This window comes from Crocodylus porosus, unplaced genomic scaffold, assembly GCF_001723895.1.
Source record: "Crocodylus porosus isolate Cpor-Errol unplaced genomic scaffold, CroPor_comp1, whole genome shotgun sequence".
NCBI classification, from domain to species: Eukaryota; Metazoa; Chordata; order Crocodylia; family Crocodylidae; genus Crocodylus; species Crocodylus porosus.
The window spans coordinates 203,317,425-203,336,323 of NW_017728886.1; the positions used below are offsets into that span (position 1 = coordinate 203,317,425).

At 39.3% G+C, this 18,899-nt stretch overlaps 1 protein-coding gene across 2 annotated transcripts in view; it reads left to right on the forward strand.

The window, feature by feature from the left end:
* Positions 1 to 18,899, forward strand: part of LYN (LYN proto-oncogene, Src family tyrosine kinase) — an 86,527-nt gene that overhangs the window by 29,123 nt on the left and 38,505 nt on the right. The window contains exons 2-8 of one of the 2 annotated variants that reach the window (XM_019548226.1): positions 8,607 to 8,680; positions 10,642 to 10,690; positions 10,782 to 10,887; positions 11,239 to 11,337; positions 11,435 to 11,538; positions 13,708 to 13,857; positions 15,950 to 16,102. In XM_019548226.1, the coding sequence (XP_019403771.1) occupies positions 8,607 to 8,680; positions 10,642 to 10,690; positions 10,782 to 10,887; positions 11,239 to 11,337; positions 11,435 to 11,538; positions 13,708 to 13,857; positions 15,950 to 16,102 (735 nt within the window). Of the gene's footprint in view, positions 1 to 8,606; positions 8,744 to 10,641; positions 10,691 to 10,781; positions 10,888 to 11,238; positions 11,338 to 11,434; positions 11,539 to 13,707; positions 13,858 to 15,949; positions 16,103 to 18,899 lie in introns of both variants that reach the window. The other variant, XM_019548219.1, reaches the window with a different exon arrangement.

Below are 18,899 nucleotides of genomic sequence, written 5' to 3' on the forward strand. Positions count from 1 at the left end.
GGCTTTGCCTGGTCAGAGCTGGGGGGTGGGGTGGAACAGAACCCCCTTGCCTTCTGGGCACCACCGAGCTATCGCGGCTGAGGTGTTGGGGGGAGCCAGGCTGGGCCTGCAAGGCAAGGGGGCTCCATTCCGCCATGCCCTCTCCCTTCCCCCCCCCCCAGCTCTGCTGCTAGCTGCTTTGCCTGGCCAATGTGCTGGCCACTCCCTCCCCACCCTCAGCTGCTGACAGCTGCAGAGCTGGGGGTGGGGAGGGCAGCACTGGGGAGAGGGGTGGTTTTGGCAGCCTCCTGAGAAGTTGCTGGAGTGCCCCTGCCCGCTGGCCAGAGTCAGTGCAGGCAGGCTCCAGTCCTGGCCCCCACCCCAACAGGCAAGTGTCTGTTAGGCTGGGGAGAGAGGTGGCTCTAACTCCTGGCAGTTCATGTAAAGGAGTTAGAGTGGAAACTCAAATATCTGTATGCATCCGTTCAAAGAAGAGAGAGATTTAAAACCAAAGTAAAGTGGTTTGGACAGTTACAGTGGAGGTGCAAAGTACTTAGTGTTGCAGATGATGCTGGATAAAAATTGTGTAGGGTTCCTTTCAAACCCAGTGATTCTGTATCAAGATTGCACATTGTTTCTGAAAGATATACTCTACTTTTAAAACAGGAATTAAGACAGGCCATAGGAATTTCCTGAATTGTATTGACGTTCAGACTAGATGATTGCAGTGTTTCCTTCTGGGCTTATACTCTGTGAAAAAAGAAAACAATTAGTGTTAAAATCTATACTGAGACAAAACAGGATGAAACTGGAGAAAAGACTAGAGAGCCATAGAAAAGTAGGGCGGGAAGGAACTTCAGGAGTTCATCTGGTACAGCAGGGGCCAACCTTTTTGGCAAGTGTGCCAATTAGACCTTCATCCTTCTGGAGTGGCACTTGATCCCTTTCTCCTTCCTGTTTTGCTGCTCTGCTCTCTGCCCTGTGCTCCCCTCCTGATGTGCTGCTCTAGTTTTTACTCCCTTCCCTATTTGCTACGGTGCTGCCTGTTCACTCCCTGATCTGTTGTGTGCCACACACAAAGGCTGCCTCTGCCACTTGTGGCACTCATGCTGCAGTTTGGTCACCCTGATCTATTCCCATTGCCTGCTCAAAGCAGGAGCCTCCCTATCCAAACTAGCCCAATCAAGTGCTTGTTTAACCTATTGCTACAACTACACAAAGAGACGTATTGCATGGCTACAAGATACATAGCCCAAAGATATGACAAACACTCTGCTGGAGGTAAAGCAAGGAGATGGAGGGCACTGTCAGTATCTTGATACTGAAAGGGATGTTAAAATACACTCGAGATCTAAGGAAGAGGGCCATAACCCCTGCTACAGAGGAAGGTGAAAACCCCCACAAGTCTGTACCAATCTGATTGTGGGGTAAAATTCTTTCCTGACTCCAAGTGTGGTGATTGGCTTGACTTTAAGCAAAGAGGCAGCACCCTCCAACCAGGAATTCATGGGTTGTAGTTCCAGAAGGAGCATTGGCACACCCCAGTCAAAATCCCCAGCCTTGGCTACAGTCAACAGGCAGTGATTCTGGAGGAAAACAGGAAAAAAAAAATTCCCTGCCACCTGTATCAACAGGAGTGGAAAAAATCCTTCCTAGCCCATGTGGCAACCAGCAAAGCCCAGAAGTATGGGAAAACCCAAACTACCCTCTGCTCTGTTCTGCAATCTAGTGACATTAAACAACCCCATGTGTCAGACGCCCTTTCTGCCATACTTATCCCAGCCCCTTCATTGTACTTCAGCTTCATTTTCCTGCCATTGAGCATTGTCTTCTCCACTATCCATACCTGTTCTGCTCTGCAGAGCTCTTCTCTTGATCTCCCAGTGATATGTTGGGGTGGGGTGGTAAAGTACTTTGCCTTTTAGAAACACTCTCCAGATGATTCCTAATCAATGCTCATCCAACCTCTTGAAAATCTCCAATGAAGGAAATTCCAGAACTGCCACAGACGTCTATTCCACTGCCTCACTGTTCTAACAGTGAAGACATTTTTTTCTAAGATGACATTGTACGTAATGGAAATGCATTGAAATGGTAAAAATGCTGGACTGTTATTTCAAGTATATCTCTTTTTATGGAGGGGAAAATGGATTTGGAGTGCTAAAAGCAGAGCATTGTTCAAAGACTGGAATGATTATTCAGATCTTTAAATATTAAAATGGCACAATGTTGCTCTTTAACAGGGGTATTACACAGGTGAGATATGAAGTATCCTTCACAAATAATAAGTATCCAGAAGCTTTATGCAACAGACCAACCATAAAATGAAAAATAGTCAGAGGATGCTCTATCTTTACTATTCCAAGTTATCATATATTATAAGGGTTGTAATGAAACAAATGTATGTACAGTACAGTAACTATCCAAACAAAAAGGTAAATATAATTACCATTTTATCACGGCTTTGGGGCTGATGTAGTTAAATAATTTGTATACTGTTTGTCAGTATACAAATTATACTGTACTGACGAGTGGTATCCCTCAGGGGTCCATGGTTGGACCGGTGCTTTTCAACATCTTTATCAATGATTTGAATGGGGGAGTGAAAAGCTCGTTGGCCAAGTTCGCAGACAACACCAAGTTATGGGGCAGTGTGGTCATGCCAGAAGATAGGTTGCAGATACAGGCAGACCTGGACAGGCTTAAGAGCTGGGCAGACCGGAACCAGAAGTTTAACACTTCCAAGTGTAAGGTGCTCCATCTGGGGGCAAGCAATCCTCAACATACGTACAGGCTCTGTGGTGACAGCTTGACTTGCACCATGGTTGAAAGGGACCTAGGGGTCATGATTGACCATTGCATGAATGTGAGCTGTCAGTGCGATGCTGTGGCCAGCAGAGCAAATAACATGCTGGCATGCGTCTACCAATGCATCTCATGTAAAACAAAAGAAGTGATACTCCTGCTGTACTCAGCACTGGTGAGATCACAGCTGGAGCACTGCCTCCAGTTCTGGGTGCCGCACTTCAACAAGGACTTGGAAAAACTTGAGAGAGTCCAGAAAAGAACCTCCTGTATCATCAGCAACTTGCAAGGCATGCCGTATGAGGAAAGGCTGATGGACCTGGGCCTCTTTAGCCTAAAGAAGAGAAGGTTGCGAGGGGACTCGATAGTGGCTTACTGCTATATCAGAGGAGTGCATCAGGAGCTTGGTGAACAACTGTTCACTAGGGGAAGACCTGGGATAGACCAGGATCAATGGATACAAACTCCTAGAAGCTGTTTCAGGCTTAATACCAGGAAAACCTCCTTCACGGTCAGGGTGTCTAGACTGTGGAATAAGCTCCTTCCAGAGGTGCTGTAATTACCTACCCTGGAAGTTTTCAAGAGGAGACTGGACAGTCACCTCACTGACTCCAGTTGTCTTTCTGCCTAGAGCGGGGGGGTTGGACCTAATGATCTGTGAGGTCCCTTCCAGCCTCTTACAATCTATGAATGTCTTAAGGCATTTTACTAATTCAAGAAACACACACACACACACACACACACACACACACACACACACACACACACACACACACACACACTTTCTAGCAAGTCGTAAAATCTATTTTGATTTTCTGAATTTCTATACTTAAAAACACTTTAGTGACTGAAAAATATGTTGGGATTTGAGAAGCACTTTCAGTACTGGGTGTTTATTTAAGAAAAGCCCAGGCATTCAAGCTGATTTTTAAGAAATTGTTCTTAACTTGAATTTTAATATCATGTCTTATATACTAACAAAGATATTGCTAGAAGTTGCAGCTGTGAACAAACTGAAAAATATGATAAGCTAGAGATGGTATGATAGATAGATAAGCACTCAGAGGAAGCACAAACCTCATGGGCTGTAGTGGATGGACTAGTAATGCTCACGTGATCTTCCACTGTCTGAAGTGTTTGAGGTTACAGATAAATTATACTGCTGGCAAAAGAAAGATAAAACAAGTTTTTTGTCAAGAAGCGTGGAACTTTTTAAAATCTCAACAAGCACATTGCAGGCAGTTTTGGGGACATGAAATATATTTGATTTTAAAGCAATTGCTAGGCAAAGAAAAGAGCCAAACTACTATTGAGATGAAATGAAATGATGGCGTATAACAGAGGATTTGGAGGGAGAATTCAAGACATACATTTTTAGACATCAAAGAAAATATTGGTAGTTATTCAGCAATCTGTTAGAAAAAGTTCATTGTGCCAATTTTCCTGTATGTAGTTTGCTTTTTTCCCTTTAAATAAAAAGACAAACTCTGATTTGTATCAACATATTGAAGATATCCTTCAAGAACATTGCTGTCTCCAAACTAAATTTTACCTTTTGAGCCTTTTATTGAAATTGGATACTTTATTCTGTGATGATTTTAGGTCATGTTACTTTGTCAGATAACTGCTTCTGAAAGTTAGTTTCTGTTATACAATTACTTGTAATTAAATGACTATTCTTTCATGTCTAGCAAAGTGGTTAGGAGGGCTTAAGTAAATTGGTATGCCATTTAGTTTGCATAAAGAAAGTCTGAAAGAAGAATTGAATTATTTTTTTGAACAAGTGATTTTTATCAAAGAACAATAACTAATATTCCATCTGTTATGACGCAGTCCTTCTGAACAACTGATAGCTTGTCAAATTCTCATATCTGCAAAAGAGCACTTCTTTAACTTGGATTAAACATACCTGATATTCATTAAGATAAATAGCATCAATGTTATTCTTAAAAAAACAAAAACAACATTATGCATGAATAAAATATTGTACTTGCTGTAAATGCACTCAGCTTCTACTTTATACATAAACATACTATAGGCTAAAAAATATGCTGCATTTTGTTGTTCATTTTTATTTTTTTTTTACTAGGATTTTTTTTTTTAAGCAGCTAAGAACAGTTGTATAACATTTCTATTTTAAAACCCATTACTTACCATATGCTCTGAGACAAGGATTTTTTGTGGTATCTTTATTGGACCAAGCATATAGGTGGGAGAGCCCTGGGACAAGCTTTTGGTCATCAAGTGCCCTTCCTCATGTTTGAGAAAGAAGTGGAAACAGAGCCAAATGTCATAGAAAAGGGTCCAAGCAAATTCGAGCAGTCTGTTTGGAGGGATGGAACAGGGCTGTAAACTAGATGTTGCAAAAAAATCCTTGCGTCTCTTCCTGGATGCTTCCTGGACCATCACAGTTACAACAACACTCCGACTCTACTACAAACATTCGTAAACATTTATCTTATGATGTCTGTTGCTTGCATTAGGTTTATGAATTGCTATTCTGATGCCCCTCATAGAATCTCTTAGTCGAAGTGAAAGAAGTTTCAGCTTGCAGTGTAAAGAGTCTGTCAGTTTTAGCCCCTTGTTTAAAATATCTGCCTTAGCAGTGGTGACCAAACTTTCTGGGCTGCGGGTGGCATGAATGATTTGGGGTTGGTCTAGGGATCAGATCCTATCCAGGATATCAGTTCATGGGTCTGCTCCAGTGCAGAGTAAGCATGTGGGCGCGGTCCAGTGCATGGTTTAAGCCCCGTGTGTGCCAGACTGGACCTGCCACTCTGGCCCTAACCCAGACCCATGCATGGGGTCATGTCATCTGTCTGTAAGCTTTGGATATTTGGTGGGAAAGCAGTGGTAGAGTTAATTGCCATTATTCCCCACTGTAAACTTCTGTATCTGTGGGGATAATGCAGCTCTGCAGACTTCCTGAGTGGGTTGAAGATGAGCACCCATGTGTTCTAGTATCTTAAATGTTTTCAAGCTCTTTGGATGCCACACCACAGTTTCACAAACTACTGAGAAACATCCAAAGGCATATACAATCCCAATACTTTATATTTTATAAATTTAATTGAATGATTTCATAATCAAATACAATTATGGCCAGTGTCTTAACATTTGAGACATGTATTTTTTTAGCTGCTTCATATGAAATTTGTGATTTTCACACTTTTAATAAAGTTTGTTAGAAATCCTATAAGAGCAACAGAAATCTGAATTTTAAATTTTATTTTGTTTGTTGCCTACTGCAAAGGGTTTTTTCCTCCATTTCTTTAGAAAGATTTTAGAGAACTTATTAACGTTTTTTTTAAAGATAGTTGATGGGCTTAATCTGTCAAAGGGCTTGGGGTACTCTCAGCTCCATGGTAGTGAAGACTACGTTCGATCCCAGAAGAAGTTCAGTATTTTTTTGTAAAACTGTACTCCAGATTTGTAGGAGAAAGATGTTTTAGTTTTAGTTCTGCTGATCTGCTCTGTGATCTTGGGCAAGTCATGTCACATTTTTATTTGTTGTCGCGTAGAGTAAAGCCATGAGACTCATTCTTTCCAAGGATTTTCGCAGTAGTGAGGGAGGCATATTCTTGTCCCATGTAGGCTGTCATGTAAGAACATGCTTATCTTTGGGTATACAACTAAACCTTTTGAAATCAACATGACTGTTCGCCTGTTTGAAAGGTTTAAGTGCTATACTTACTGCCAAATTGTTTTTAAGGTCTCAATTTAGGTTCTGTCTCTGTAGGCAGAAAATTGCAAGTGCATATTATAGCATTTAGATGATTGAACCACCTGATTTGTGAGTGCAGGTAGTTGGCCTCTATTTGCTAATTGTCCAATGTACATGTGAAATCACCAGCTTCCTCATAAGTTTATACAGATATGTAAGTACTGTATGTTGTATGCCCACAGTTAATGGTGTTCATAAAACTGAAGGCTGTTTTTATAGATACTGGATTCCTAAAGAGTCTGTTAGTGTCTCAAATAAAACTAAGCACTATCCCACATGGAACTGAGGTCTAAATGATTCCCAGGGAGACTTCCACAAAGTGAAAATGATCATTAGATATTTCCTGGTCTAAGAATACCAATTATAATGCACTCTCTGTGCTTCACATAGGTAAAACTGTTGAAGTCACTGATATGCAAGAACAGAAAACTGCTTTCTTTAATTGTCATGTGGGTCTCTGGGCTTTCTTGGTTGGTTTGCTTTTTGCCTTTTTTTTGTTTTAATATTAAAATTAAGAACACATGAGCATTTTGCTGGTTTCCAAACTATTTGATTATTGAGCTTAATGGTACAATGACCAATGGATTTTTATTCCAGTGACACCTAAACTTTGATACCAGGTAGTGACAGCTGATTTTCATGAAAAGGAGTAAATTGCAGCCACTCATCTTTAATATAGGTATAATTGCACAGCTCATCTGAGTAGAATAAAGGTGGAAACATAGGATTCAGAGGCTTTAAGGGCAACCTCTATGGTCCATCTTGTGCTTGGAAACTGAACTGGTATAACTATACTGTTGTGGTTCTTACCAATATAGTTATACCTTAGCATGGATACTCTTATCCCAATATAATAGTTGTATTATGAGATACTTGACAGATGAGCTTCATAAAACTTGTGCACCTATACTGATACAATGATCACCTTGAGAGAGTGTACTGGGGAACAACTAAAGCAGTGGTACACCCCTTTTTTTTTTTTTTGTTTCTTTTTTCTTTTTTTCATGCTATTGCAGTAGATAAGTTAGGTGTCCTCCCTCTCTATCTGACCTGCACTACCAATGTTTGCTTCTGGTTGAGTTTTATTCTCTTCAGCCTGCCATGGGGTTTGGACTTTTCCAGTCACTGAGCTCCCCAGCAGGGTTAACTAGGGTGGCCACTGACGCATCCTCAGAATACAGGACAACCCCCTGGTGAGGGGCAGTCTCCCTCTGCAAATCAGTGGTGAGGGGTGGAGCCGCCACCTTGTCCAATCAGCAGTAAAGGTGGGGGGCCACTGGGTCCTTCAACCAATCAGCAGCAAGGGGCAGGGCCACCACCTCCCTCTCTCCATCCCTTCTTGGCTGACTCAAAACCCCTCTCCTCCTGGCTGTGCACCACCCAATTTTAAGCACAGCCAATAGAGGACAAATGATTAACATGTATTTCCACCAGTGAACTAAAAAACTGGACTTTTTGCTGTCCATTCCTCATTCAGAAATGGATGGGGGACAAAGGGTTTAAAAACAAGATGGTCTGATATGAAACTGGACCAATAGCCACCCTGGGGTTAATATACAAAACCAAATTGGAGGATACTGTCATGGTCTAGAGAGCCATAGTTTTACCATTTACACTGGTAGAGTAATCTAAAAACATTTTAGAACCTCTTCACTGGAACATACTGGCAACACTTCTGTATGCATTACTATTGGGAAATTGGGGCTTCAATCTATGATTCACCTATATAGATTGCAGTGGGAACAATCCCTTCTTGTCCATTTCATTTATATCAGAATCTTCTCATCCACAGATATGTTGATCTATCTGGAATATTTTTATTTTGGGGTTAAAAAGACCATTTAAAAATAAAGAAGTTTGATCTTTGAAAAAACTATTTTCAAATGATTTGCTTATTTGTGCATTAAGACGAGACTATTTCCTTCACTTGTAAAATTATATAGCACTACAACTGGTACTTTTAACATTCAGTTGTTTTGCCAATAAAGTATTGTGGTTGGAAAGGAAATTTTAGCTATATAAGCCAGACGATTGCATGGGAAGCTACTCAGTTATGTGATGCAATGTTTTTGTTTAATACCCTTTTTTATTCCAACAGGAAATATGGGATGTATAAAATCAAAAAGGAAAGAGAACCTGCCTGGAGATGGGCTAGATTTGAAGAACCAACCAGTACGTAAAACTGAACGAACTATTTATGTGAGGGATCCAACGTCCAATAAACAGCAAAGGCCAGTAAGTTTCAGGGGAGAATTCCAACAGTGAGAGCAAAGCATGACAGGCATAACTTAAATTTCAATTAAAAAACACATGCATGCAGAACCTAAGATTAATCATTTTAGTTCATAGTTTGGCTTTGTTATGCTATACAGTTCACCCTCAAAAGATAGGTATTAAAAAAAAGTTGCTGGTAGTTCATTCCTTAATAAATATATCCTTATATATTCTTTCGCTCTGGAGGAATATTCTCCTAAATGTGTTGTGTACTGTTCTTGCATTGTTGATGCTTTACAGGAAGGCTGAGTGACATTTATTTTTTTTAATTCAATATTTAGTAATTTACAGTATTTTGGAAAGATTTTTAAAAGTATCAGGCTTTCTTTATAAAAGAACCACCTTTATTTTTAATGTGTAGTTTTATGCTGGTAAGCATAAACAGCTACAGGGCGGCTGCTTAATGAGTTAGGGATTAAAATACTGAGTGTTCGATTAAGAAAGGCTGAGGTAATCCTTAATTTGACATGTAATTTATGATTTAATAATTTAATTATGACTCTTGATCATTTTTGGTCAAGTTTCCTCAACCTTCACCTCGTGCTGCTTTCTGTTCGCGTGTAAGGACCAAGTGCAACAGAATAAAAAGCAGTTGTGTATAGGAGGAGGCAGAGCAGTGGAAGTCCCCTCTGTGCCAAGGACCAGTGCTCCACTGATGGTAGCAAAAAGAAAATGTTAGGGAGAGAGGCTAGGGAATACAAAAAATGTTTGCTCTTCCATGTCAGGAGGAACAGAGCATAGTTGCATGTTAGCTCTGCTGGTGGTCTTTGGATTGCAGAGGTGGCATGGATAACTCCCATGCAAACCCATATGAATCGGACTTTTCACAGGGGAGAGTGTATGAAGCTGTTAATATTTTTTGCCTTAAACTGGCAAAATAGAAGGTTAGTTTCAGTGAGGGTAAAAATGGGATAATTGACCTTAGTCAGTGGTGAACACTTCTACCCCATCTGTAACCAATGGCTTCAGTGGAGCTATGCTGATTTTACAGCTGCTGAGGCTGTTGAGCCAGCATATCATCTGAATCAAATAAGATTCTCTTTAATTACTTATTTACTCTAGTGCTGGCGCCTAAAAAATCCTGTAGTTTTTTAATCCTTGTATTTGGATAAATCTAAATAATGATTTTTTGCTGAGGAATTTAAGAAAGGTAATTAAATTTTTGCTCTTTAACTTTATGAAGCTGCCCCTCTATACTGACAATTATTGCTTTATTGTCCTGTTGAAGTATCCTTGCCAAATGTTAATACAGGAGCTTCAGAGGTATACACTTGCCACCTTACTTTTCACTTCGGGAGGGGATGGGGGGGTTGCTATGCTGCTGTATTCAAAGTTTAGTTGGGATTTGCATTACTATTTATTTTTAAAGCATCTAAGTGTTGCCCAGCAAAAATAGCTACATGTTTCTTTTAAGTTTGGGTATTTGATCAGTCAAAATTTGGTCAACTGACTGGTCAAATATCAGTCAAAATTGTAAAAAAAAATGTTAATAGGTCCAAGTAATACACAGAAAAAGCCCAAATTTTCCATTAAGAAATGTGTCAAAAATGATAAAAAAATCGTTTCTGTCAAGAAAACTACAAAAACAAGAGGGGGCTTTTTTTGTAAAATTACTATAACCTTTGGTCAATAATATGCAGTCAATTGACTGGTAAATTGATAATATTTGACTGGTCAATTGACCAGTTTGCCAACCCTAGTTTCTTTTATAATTTTAAGTTTTGTAGGCATCTTAGAAAATATGTGCAAGATCATGCCAAACCAGCTTATGTTTATAAGTTATTTTATTAATGTGCTTATGTGTAAAGTGAACATCACAGTGACTTGAAACTGCTTAATTGAGCAATATTTTGTTTTAGGCAAATACAGACACACAACTCTTACCAGGTCAGAGGTTCTGTAAAGCAGGTATGTTTCCATAAAAATATTAGCAATTTGTAACAGCCTTTTAAGAACGTATGTATTGCTAAGATTATCCATTGACTTTCTGCATTAATAGAAGCAGAGGAACATGGGACCATTGTAGTAGCCTTGTATCCTTATGATGGCATTCATGAAGAAGATTTGTCGTTCAAGAAAGGAGAAAAAATGGAAGTTCTTGAGGAGTAAGTATGATAATGTTGGATGTAATGTATCTTTTGATGTTACTAAATCACTTTTCTTGTTGTGTTTTATTACTTTGTGCCCACACCCATGCAAAAGGAAGAAACTTCCTTTCAGTGTGAAAGTGAAAATGTTCCACTCAGTTCTCTGTATTTCTTGACAACCATCTTGGGGGAGGGCTGTTGCATTCTGCCCTTGAAGCTTTTCTCAAGCTTCTCAGATGGCTCTACTTCCAAGAGAAGTGTCACGTGTCTCTTTCCAGCCCAGTCAAGCCCCTCAGCAAAGAAGCAGATAAATAGCACTTGGTTATTTTTGGTTTGCATATTGTGAATTCTGTTGTTTTTGCTTTTCAGACTAGGGGAATGGTGGAAAGCTAAATCCTTCTCAACGAAAAAGGAAGGTTTCATTCCAAGCAACTATGTAGCAAAGTTAAACACTTTGGAAACAGAAGAGTAGGTTCCTCTATACTCTAGTATATTTGAAACTTTTCTACCCTATTGTGGGCCTTTAGGGGGTGGGTTAAAATCTAACCCTTGACATACTTTTCAGATGGTTCTTCAAAGATATAACCAGGAAAGATGCAGAAAGACAGCTCTTAGCTCCTGGAAACAGTCCTGGATCATTCCTTATCAGAGAAAGTGAAACATTAAAAGGTAGGCAGTCAGTTTAATCAGTGGACTCACTGATTAATCTCTGAATCTGCTCTAACAAAAATTTTGCTTTCAACGGATGTGAATTTGGCACCATTTTGTTATGTCGCTTTTTAGTATGTAACCATGAATTCAGTGGGACTGAAGTAAATTCTCCAAAGGAAGTAAAAGATTCAATAAAAAATAGGACTGTGAGAAACCAAGGGAAGTTACCTTGTCCATCTCTGTACTCAAGGCAGGATTATCATGGTCTAAACCACCCCAAACTAAGCATTTGCCTAATCTGCTCTTTAAAATGTCTAATTTTGGACATCATGATTTACCTAATGAGTTCCTGAATCTCTATAGGTAATCTGTTTTAGTGCTTAACCACCCTCATGGTGATCCTGGTATCCAACTTATGCTTTCTTTGTTGCAATTTAAGACTGTTACCTCTGGTCTTCTCCCCCCTTTACACAGAGAACAGTCTGTTACCATCCTCTTGGTACTTGGACTGTTTTCAAATCCTCTCAAGTCTCTTCCTCTTCAGACTAAATACCATATTTACTTAAATACAAGACAAGATTCCACCACCGCCCCCCAATGCTGATGGTGGGGGGGGGGAACTATCCTCTTATATTTACATACAAGGAAACTTCATTTAATATATTGTCTGTCATTAAAATGCTACCAAAAGCAGCATATGCTCAGTAATGGAAACCAACTATGAATGCAGCCAACACTGAGTATGACTGCAAAACAACATGTGGCCTGTATTGGGCAAACATGCTGATAGAAAGGTTTTTTTTAAGTGCTGCTTAAAAGTGTGTTTATGGAGCAACTGTGCTAAACTTGTAGCAGTTTTCAAAAATACATCAATTCTAGATTAAGTTTATGGGTACTAAATGCAAATTAATACAGGTATGTTAATTTCAAGGTCAGTGTTTTCAAGTTTGCTCCTCATTTTCATGTGTTCAGGGAGAGTAGAGTCTGATGGTAAGGTAAGGGTTGCGGGGAGGAGCTGTAAGGGGAAGAAGTTGAGGGGGCAGAGGGCAAAGGGGCTACCCTTCAGATTTATTTTCCTTGCTATAGCAGCAGGAAGGGGACAAATTCAAGGCAAAACTCCAATACTTAGATTCTATACCGGGACAACTGTAACAAATTTATCAATAGAATCTACTTATGGGAGGGGCGGGGGGTTGTCTTCTATTTAGGTTGGTATATTCAAGTCAGCATGGTAATCTTAGTTCTCCCAATGTTATCTTGTAAGTCGTGTTTTATAGACACCTGATCATTTTTGTTGATCTTATAAGAACATAAGAATTGCCATTTGCTGGGTCAGATCGTGAGTTCATATTGCCCATTACTGTTTCACACATTCCTCTGGACTATTTCCAGTTTGTTCATATCTTTCTGGATGTATGGTGCCCAAAATTAGGCATTGTTTTAGGTAAGACCTTACTGCTGCTGAGAAGAATACAGGCATTGCTTCCCATGACTGTTCTTGTATCCTGGGATTCTTCAGGATTCTGTTATTATTTTTCCCCCCAGCAGCAGCAGCACATTAAATCATAGCTTGTAAGACATGCTACTCTTCATGTTTCTTTCTGCTGTACTGCAGCCTAGTCATTCATTCCCCTGTTTGTATTTGTGGATGTGATTGTTCTGTCCCAAGTTCAATATACTTTGTTTGTCCTTATTGAATTTCAGATGGTAAATTGGAGAAATGGCCTGAATTTAATAAAGGTCATTTTGTACCTTATCCTGTCTTCCAGAGTATCTGCCTCTCAACCAGCTTGGTGGTCTCTGAATATTTATTAAGTGCCCACTCAGTACCATTGTCCTTCCATCTTCACTGAGTTCTATCACTTAAAACTAGGAGGAAATTATAGAATCAAATAGAGATAAATGGTCCATCCTTATGCTAAAATATTGCTCTAAAGAGAGAGAGAAAAATCCCCATTGGTTCTTGAGTAGTATCTTGGGATAAGTTCAGTGCCAGCAGTGGGGTTCATTTAGTTATGTTCCTCATGCCAATTGTAAAATATTTGTGAGAGATAAACGTGGAACATGACAAGTAGGCAAAATATTACTTACTGCATTTGTTATATCTATTGAATATTGAACTATAGAAATGTGTGTTTTACAGGCATACAAGCTACCAAACAGCTTTTTTTGCACCGTTTTCCACAGGTAGCTACTCTCTTTCCATCAGGGACCTTGATCCACAGCATGGTGATGTTATTAAGCACTACAAAATCAGGAGTCTAGACAATGGAGGATATTACATCTCTCCAAGAATTACTTTTCTTACCATCAATGAAATGATCAAACATTACCAAAGTAAGTTAAATGAATTAGTGAATTACTTGTCAGATATTAAGCTTTATTTTAATGGAAAAATAATTTATTGTTCTATTTCAAGTCTTTCCAGTACATTTTATAAATAATCTAAGCACTGTGAATGTTGTTGCAAGATTCATGTTAAGAGCAAAACACAAGTTCAGTCAGAGTCTAAGGCAGTGGTATCAAATTTATCAGGTCCTGTAGGGCAGATGTGTGGGGCTGGAGTAGTTCACAGGCTGGATTAGGCCTGCAGACCATCTCCTTGTACTGGATTCAATGCACAGGACTGGGCCAGTGCAAGTACCATGTGCAGCACATACCCCAAATTGGCCCCATGTGCAGCACTGTATGTGGCATGCAGGACAATCTAGAGCCCGCTGCATCTGGTGTGCGGGTCCAGTCCAAAACCCCCAGGCATCACTGCAGACCGGATGATAGGTCATTGGAGGCCAGATCCAGTCTGTTGGCTGTATCTTTGTACCTCTGGCTTAAGGTCTGTTACTGGTACTAGAAAGTCTGTTTCTGATCTCTCATTTACCAGTATAAAATGAATAATAAATGTAAAAGTCACTCCTCCCAGAGTTACACTAATGTGCAGTTAAAGTGAGAAAAAAACAGATAAGTTATAAATAAAAAAACCCTGTGTTTGTAAGTGTAATGGTATATTATAATAAAGGTGGATGATATTTACAAAATGTAATACATCTGGTATGTTGTTAAACATCTACTGGTATTTTCATAATATGAAACAAAAGCAACCTTATAATTTTTTATGCTAGTGGTTGGGCCTTTTACTATTGAGGAAAAATCAAAATTTCCATTGACAGGGAATATTACTTTCCAATATGCAGTAATTACTTTAAAATGTTTATAACTTCTTGGTTATCATAATGGTGTTCTCCCACCCTTGCCCCCATTGAACATAGTCTTGATAGTTCAGAATAATGTTTTGGACACTGGAGAGAAAATATTGGGTTGAAATTTTCAAAACTACACTGAAGAATTAACCGCCTAATAAAATTATACAAGTCTTTTTATTATCATGCTGCATGTGTCATAATTATTTCTTCTCTAGTCACTGAACAATTATACACTAAAAAAGTGTGATATAGGAATTTCAAAGCAATGCTAGGGGGGTACATGGCACATAAGTTAAAATAATACTAATTTTAAGGTCCACTTAAAGTTTTGGACATTTCAGTAAGATCAAGATTATCCTGTATTTTAAGTCAAAGGTAGCTTTTTCCATTATTTTATTGCAAATGGAGTTGGATCCAATGATTCTTTTAAAGAGAGAAAGGAGCAATTTGTGTGCAATCATCATTTGTCTTCAAAATGCGTAGATGACTTGGTTCAATGCTACCTGCCCCTCCACCCAGTAATTAATAATAATAATAATAATTAACTGACTGAACCAATGTACTATGTACGTTAAATGTCTTCAGGGACATAAATTCTCAGGTGATCTTAAGCATGGTCTAGTGGCCTGAACATGGGGGAGGGGTGCAGAAATATCTAAATTCTGTCAATGCCTGGGCCATAGATTTCCTGTGTTTCAAAATTTGCTGTCTAAAGTTGGGCATCTGAAGAGGTGAACTTAAACTTCCAGAAATCTGAAGTCTAGGAGAGGAACAGCAGATACTCGGTGTTTCTGATTTTTGATCATAAGCAACAAGATCCATCTTTTTTTGTTTTTGTATTTCCTGAGACGGGTCTCCTACTCTGTCTTCACTGACATGCCATCAACCATTAGAACATGCATTTTACTTACTTTGGTGTTACTGCCCTCTTGGAGTGAAAAAAACGCACATTATGAGCAGCCATGACCTTTTTTTTGTCTGGCACTAACTGCAGATCACACAGCTGTTTTATAAATTGGTTTTTGAATTCTGAAACCCTAAATCTGATTGAATGGTTAAATATGATGTGATGAATACAGAAAGATTGGTTTCTATTAGATCAAAGCATTCCTCATAATGCCTGCTTTATTTTGAGCTGATTGGTGTTGATCTGCAGTTGTGCCTACATTAAACAAAGTATGTTTAACAATGCAATGGATTTTTATACTGTGTTTTTCTTTGAAAAACAGAGCAGTCAGATGGCTTATGCAAAAAACTGGAAAAAGCATGCATTAGCCCTAAACCCCAGAAACCTTGGGATAAAGATGCATGGGAGATTCCACGGGAATCAATTAAGTTAGTGAAAAAACTTGGAGCTGGTCAGTTTGGAGAAGTTTGGATGGGTGAGTAGATGATACTTTGCGGTTTGCTTAGGTCTTTGAAAATGTAAATATTTAAAATGTCACTGAAAAATAAATGTCTACAGTAGAGTTTCAAAGACACTGATTCACGCTTGTGTTGCTAGCTTTGACCCTCATTAGAGTATTATCTGAATTAATTTGCCCTATTACATGTGTAAAATAGCACTTTTATCTTGGAAAACACCCTCTCTTGATGCAAAACATCTGAACAGAACTTGTCAGTTTTTTGTGGGGTTTGGAGGCCGGGGGGCAGAGGTTCAGTACTCCTTGTGGCAGGTGGGTTCCCAAGCAGCTGGAGCCAACCATACTGGCTTTTTGCTGGTATTGTTGTAATGAATCACACTGGTGGCTATCCTTGCAGATAGTGACCACAGAAAGCCATGCATTCAAGCCTTACACTGTAGTAACTCCTGAACAAGGATTTGATCTAGGGAGAAAACTATGGGTGGATCCAGGATTTTCTAAGAGGGTGCAAGAGCACTAACTGGTGCTGCAGAGGTGGCTGCACCTCTGCTTCCATCCTCTCTCTACCAGGTGGGCAGACCATGGTGTGGAAGTAGCAGCTGGGGACTTTTCTTAAGTCCTAAAGCAGATAAGGTTCTTCTCTCCTCCACACACACCAGCATGTCCCTTCCCCCTCTCATTCTCTCATTCTTCCACCTGCCACTGTCTCTGGCTACCCCAGAGGTCTAACTGGTCTGACTAGGAGTGGAGCTTAGCTTGGGGCAGCAGTGGTGGCAGACAGTCTCTTCTGTCCCTGCGCCTGCTCCTGGGCTGAGAGGAAACATCCGGAGGGACCTGGGCAAGGAGGAGAAACCCACCCACTGCTACTATTCGTGGCTGAGCCTAGCTTCCTGTGGAGCCTGACTAGAGCAGGACAAGAGCAGCTCTGGCTTCAACAGTTTCCTGTGGCAGTGAGTTTCATATTCTAACTGCTTGTTACATAAGCAATATTTTCTTTTACTGGCTTTAACTTGGATCTTTTTTAATTAAGTTAAATATTTTTTTGCTTTTGGAAAATGAGCATTAAAGGCCCTGATCTATCTTTTTTATACTATCCATTTTTTAAAATATTTTTTCATGTCCTCTTTTATTTTTAATGCAAGGAATTCCAGTCTTTTCAATCATCCTTTCTGTGTTCCTCATTATTCTCCTCATCCTTCTCTGAATCCTTGCTTCTTCTTTAGAAGTTGTATTTAATGAATAAACATCTTAAATATTTTAAGCTGTGGGAAACAGTGCATTTCTGAGTTTACTTCCTAGACTAGTGTTCTGACAAGCTTTGAAGAGGGACTATTGGCCAAAATATTTTAATATTCTTATAGGAATACACTGCTTGTAATACTGTTTTGAAATGACTTTTCTAAGTAAAAGTAAAGCATCTTTGTATTGGCATGAGTACGGCATCTTTGACAGCTAATCAGAAATCTCCAGTTTGACTTACAGATTTAATCTTTCAGCATAAAAAAGAATGCAAGTTGTATATCTGCATAATATATTGTGGCTTTTTTATGAAGATATGAGCTAAAGGGCTTTAAGAAGGCACCTAAATCTGGTATGCCTGGGTGATGCTTTATTTAGTTTGGACAGAGACCAGCCATTGTGCAACTTTTTTTTCTGTCTAATAAACTAGATCAAGAAATATTTTAAACTGACACTGAAATACTGTAGAAAAATCTGTGGTGGTCTGTTGTCCACTCAATGTAGCTAATTTCAGGAAGTGACTAGTTCTGCACACACATGCATAAAAATTTAAAAAGGGGTGTTTCTGGTTCAAGATGTTTCCTCTTGTTTTTGTGATATTCTCGTCATCTAAATTGGGCTTAACATTTGCCTTTGTGAATTATTACTTTATGGGAGAAATTACTGTACTGTGAAGTTGAACAACGTGCTTCCTCTCACTCTCTGCTGCATTTCTGAAGCAACAGAAGCTGATTTGCATGGCGGGGATCCTTTCTAGTTATAAGCATGATTAATCTTAGTAGCAAAGAAGTTAGAAGTGGAAAAGACATGTTGGGTCATCTGGCCCAACACCAGGCCACACAGGATTGTAGCAAGTAAGCTTCTCCACTCATTGCTAATAATAAGCTACTGAAAGTACTAAGGAGTGGCGTAGTGGCATTTGGTATAAGCTACTTGTAATATTCTTTTGATAAATTACTTCTGCTTTATGGTACAAAGGTGATTTTTTTTTTTTCTTTCTTTTTTTTTTCTTAACCACTATTAGGTACCAGGCTTGATTTACTGAAGAGCTTTCTGTGACTACGTTTAAATGTATTTATAAATACATCTATAATAATTTATATAATAATACATAACTATGAAATGCATATGTATTTCATAATTATGTATTAAAAAGTATATAATTATGTACATAATTTATAAATACAAAGAGAGTTGTTTGCATGTACGTGTGTACTTGCCTTACACACTAACAGCAATATACATATGGGTTCATCAATATCTGTTTATCCTTAGATGCAGGGGCAGCAGCGGACATAGTCTTCCTGGACTTTCAGAGGCCTTCGACATTTGTCTCTCACCCCATTCTCATTAAGAAACTGTGGGACTGTGGTGTCAACACCTACACAGCCAAATGGGTCGCCAACTGGCTGGAGGGCCGCACCCAGAGAGTGGTGTGGATGGGTCATTTTCGACCTGGAGGGATGTGGGCAGTGGGGTCCCCCAGAGCTTGGTCCTCGGGCCCGCACTGTTCAACATCTTCATCAGCGACTTGGATGAGGGGTAAAAAGCACCCTGTTCAAATTTGCTGATGACA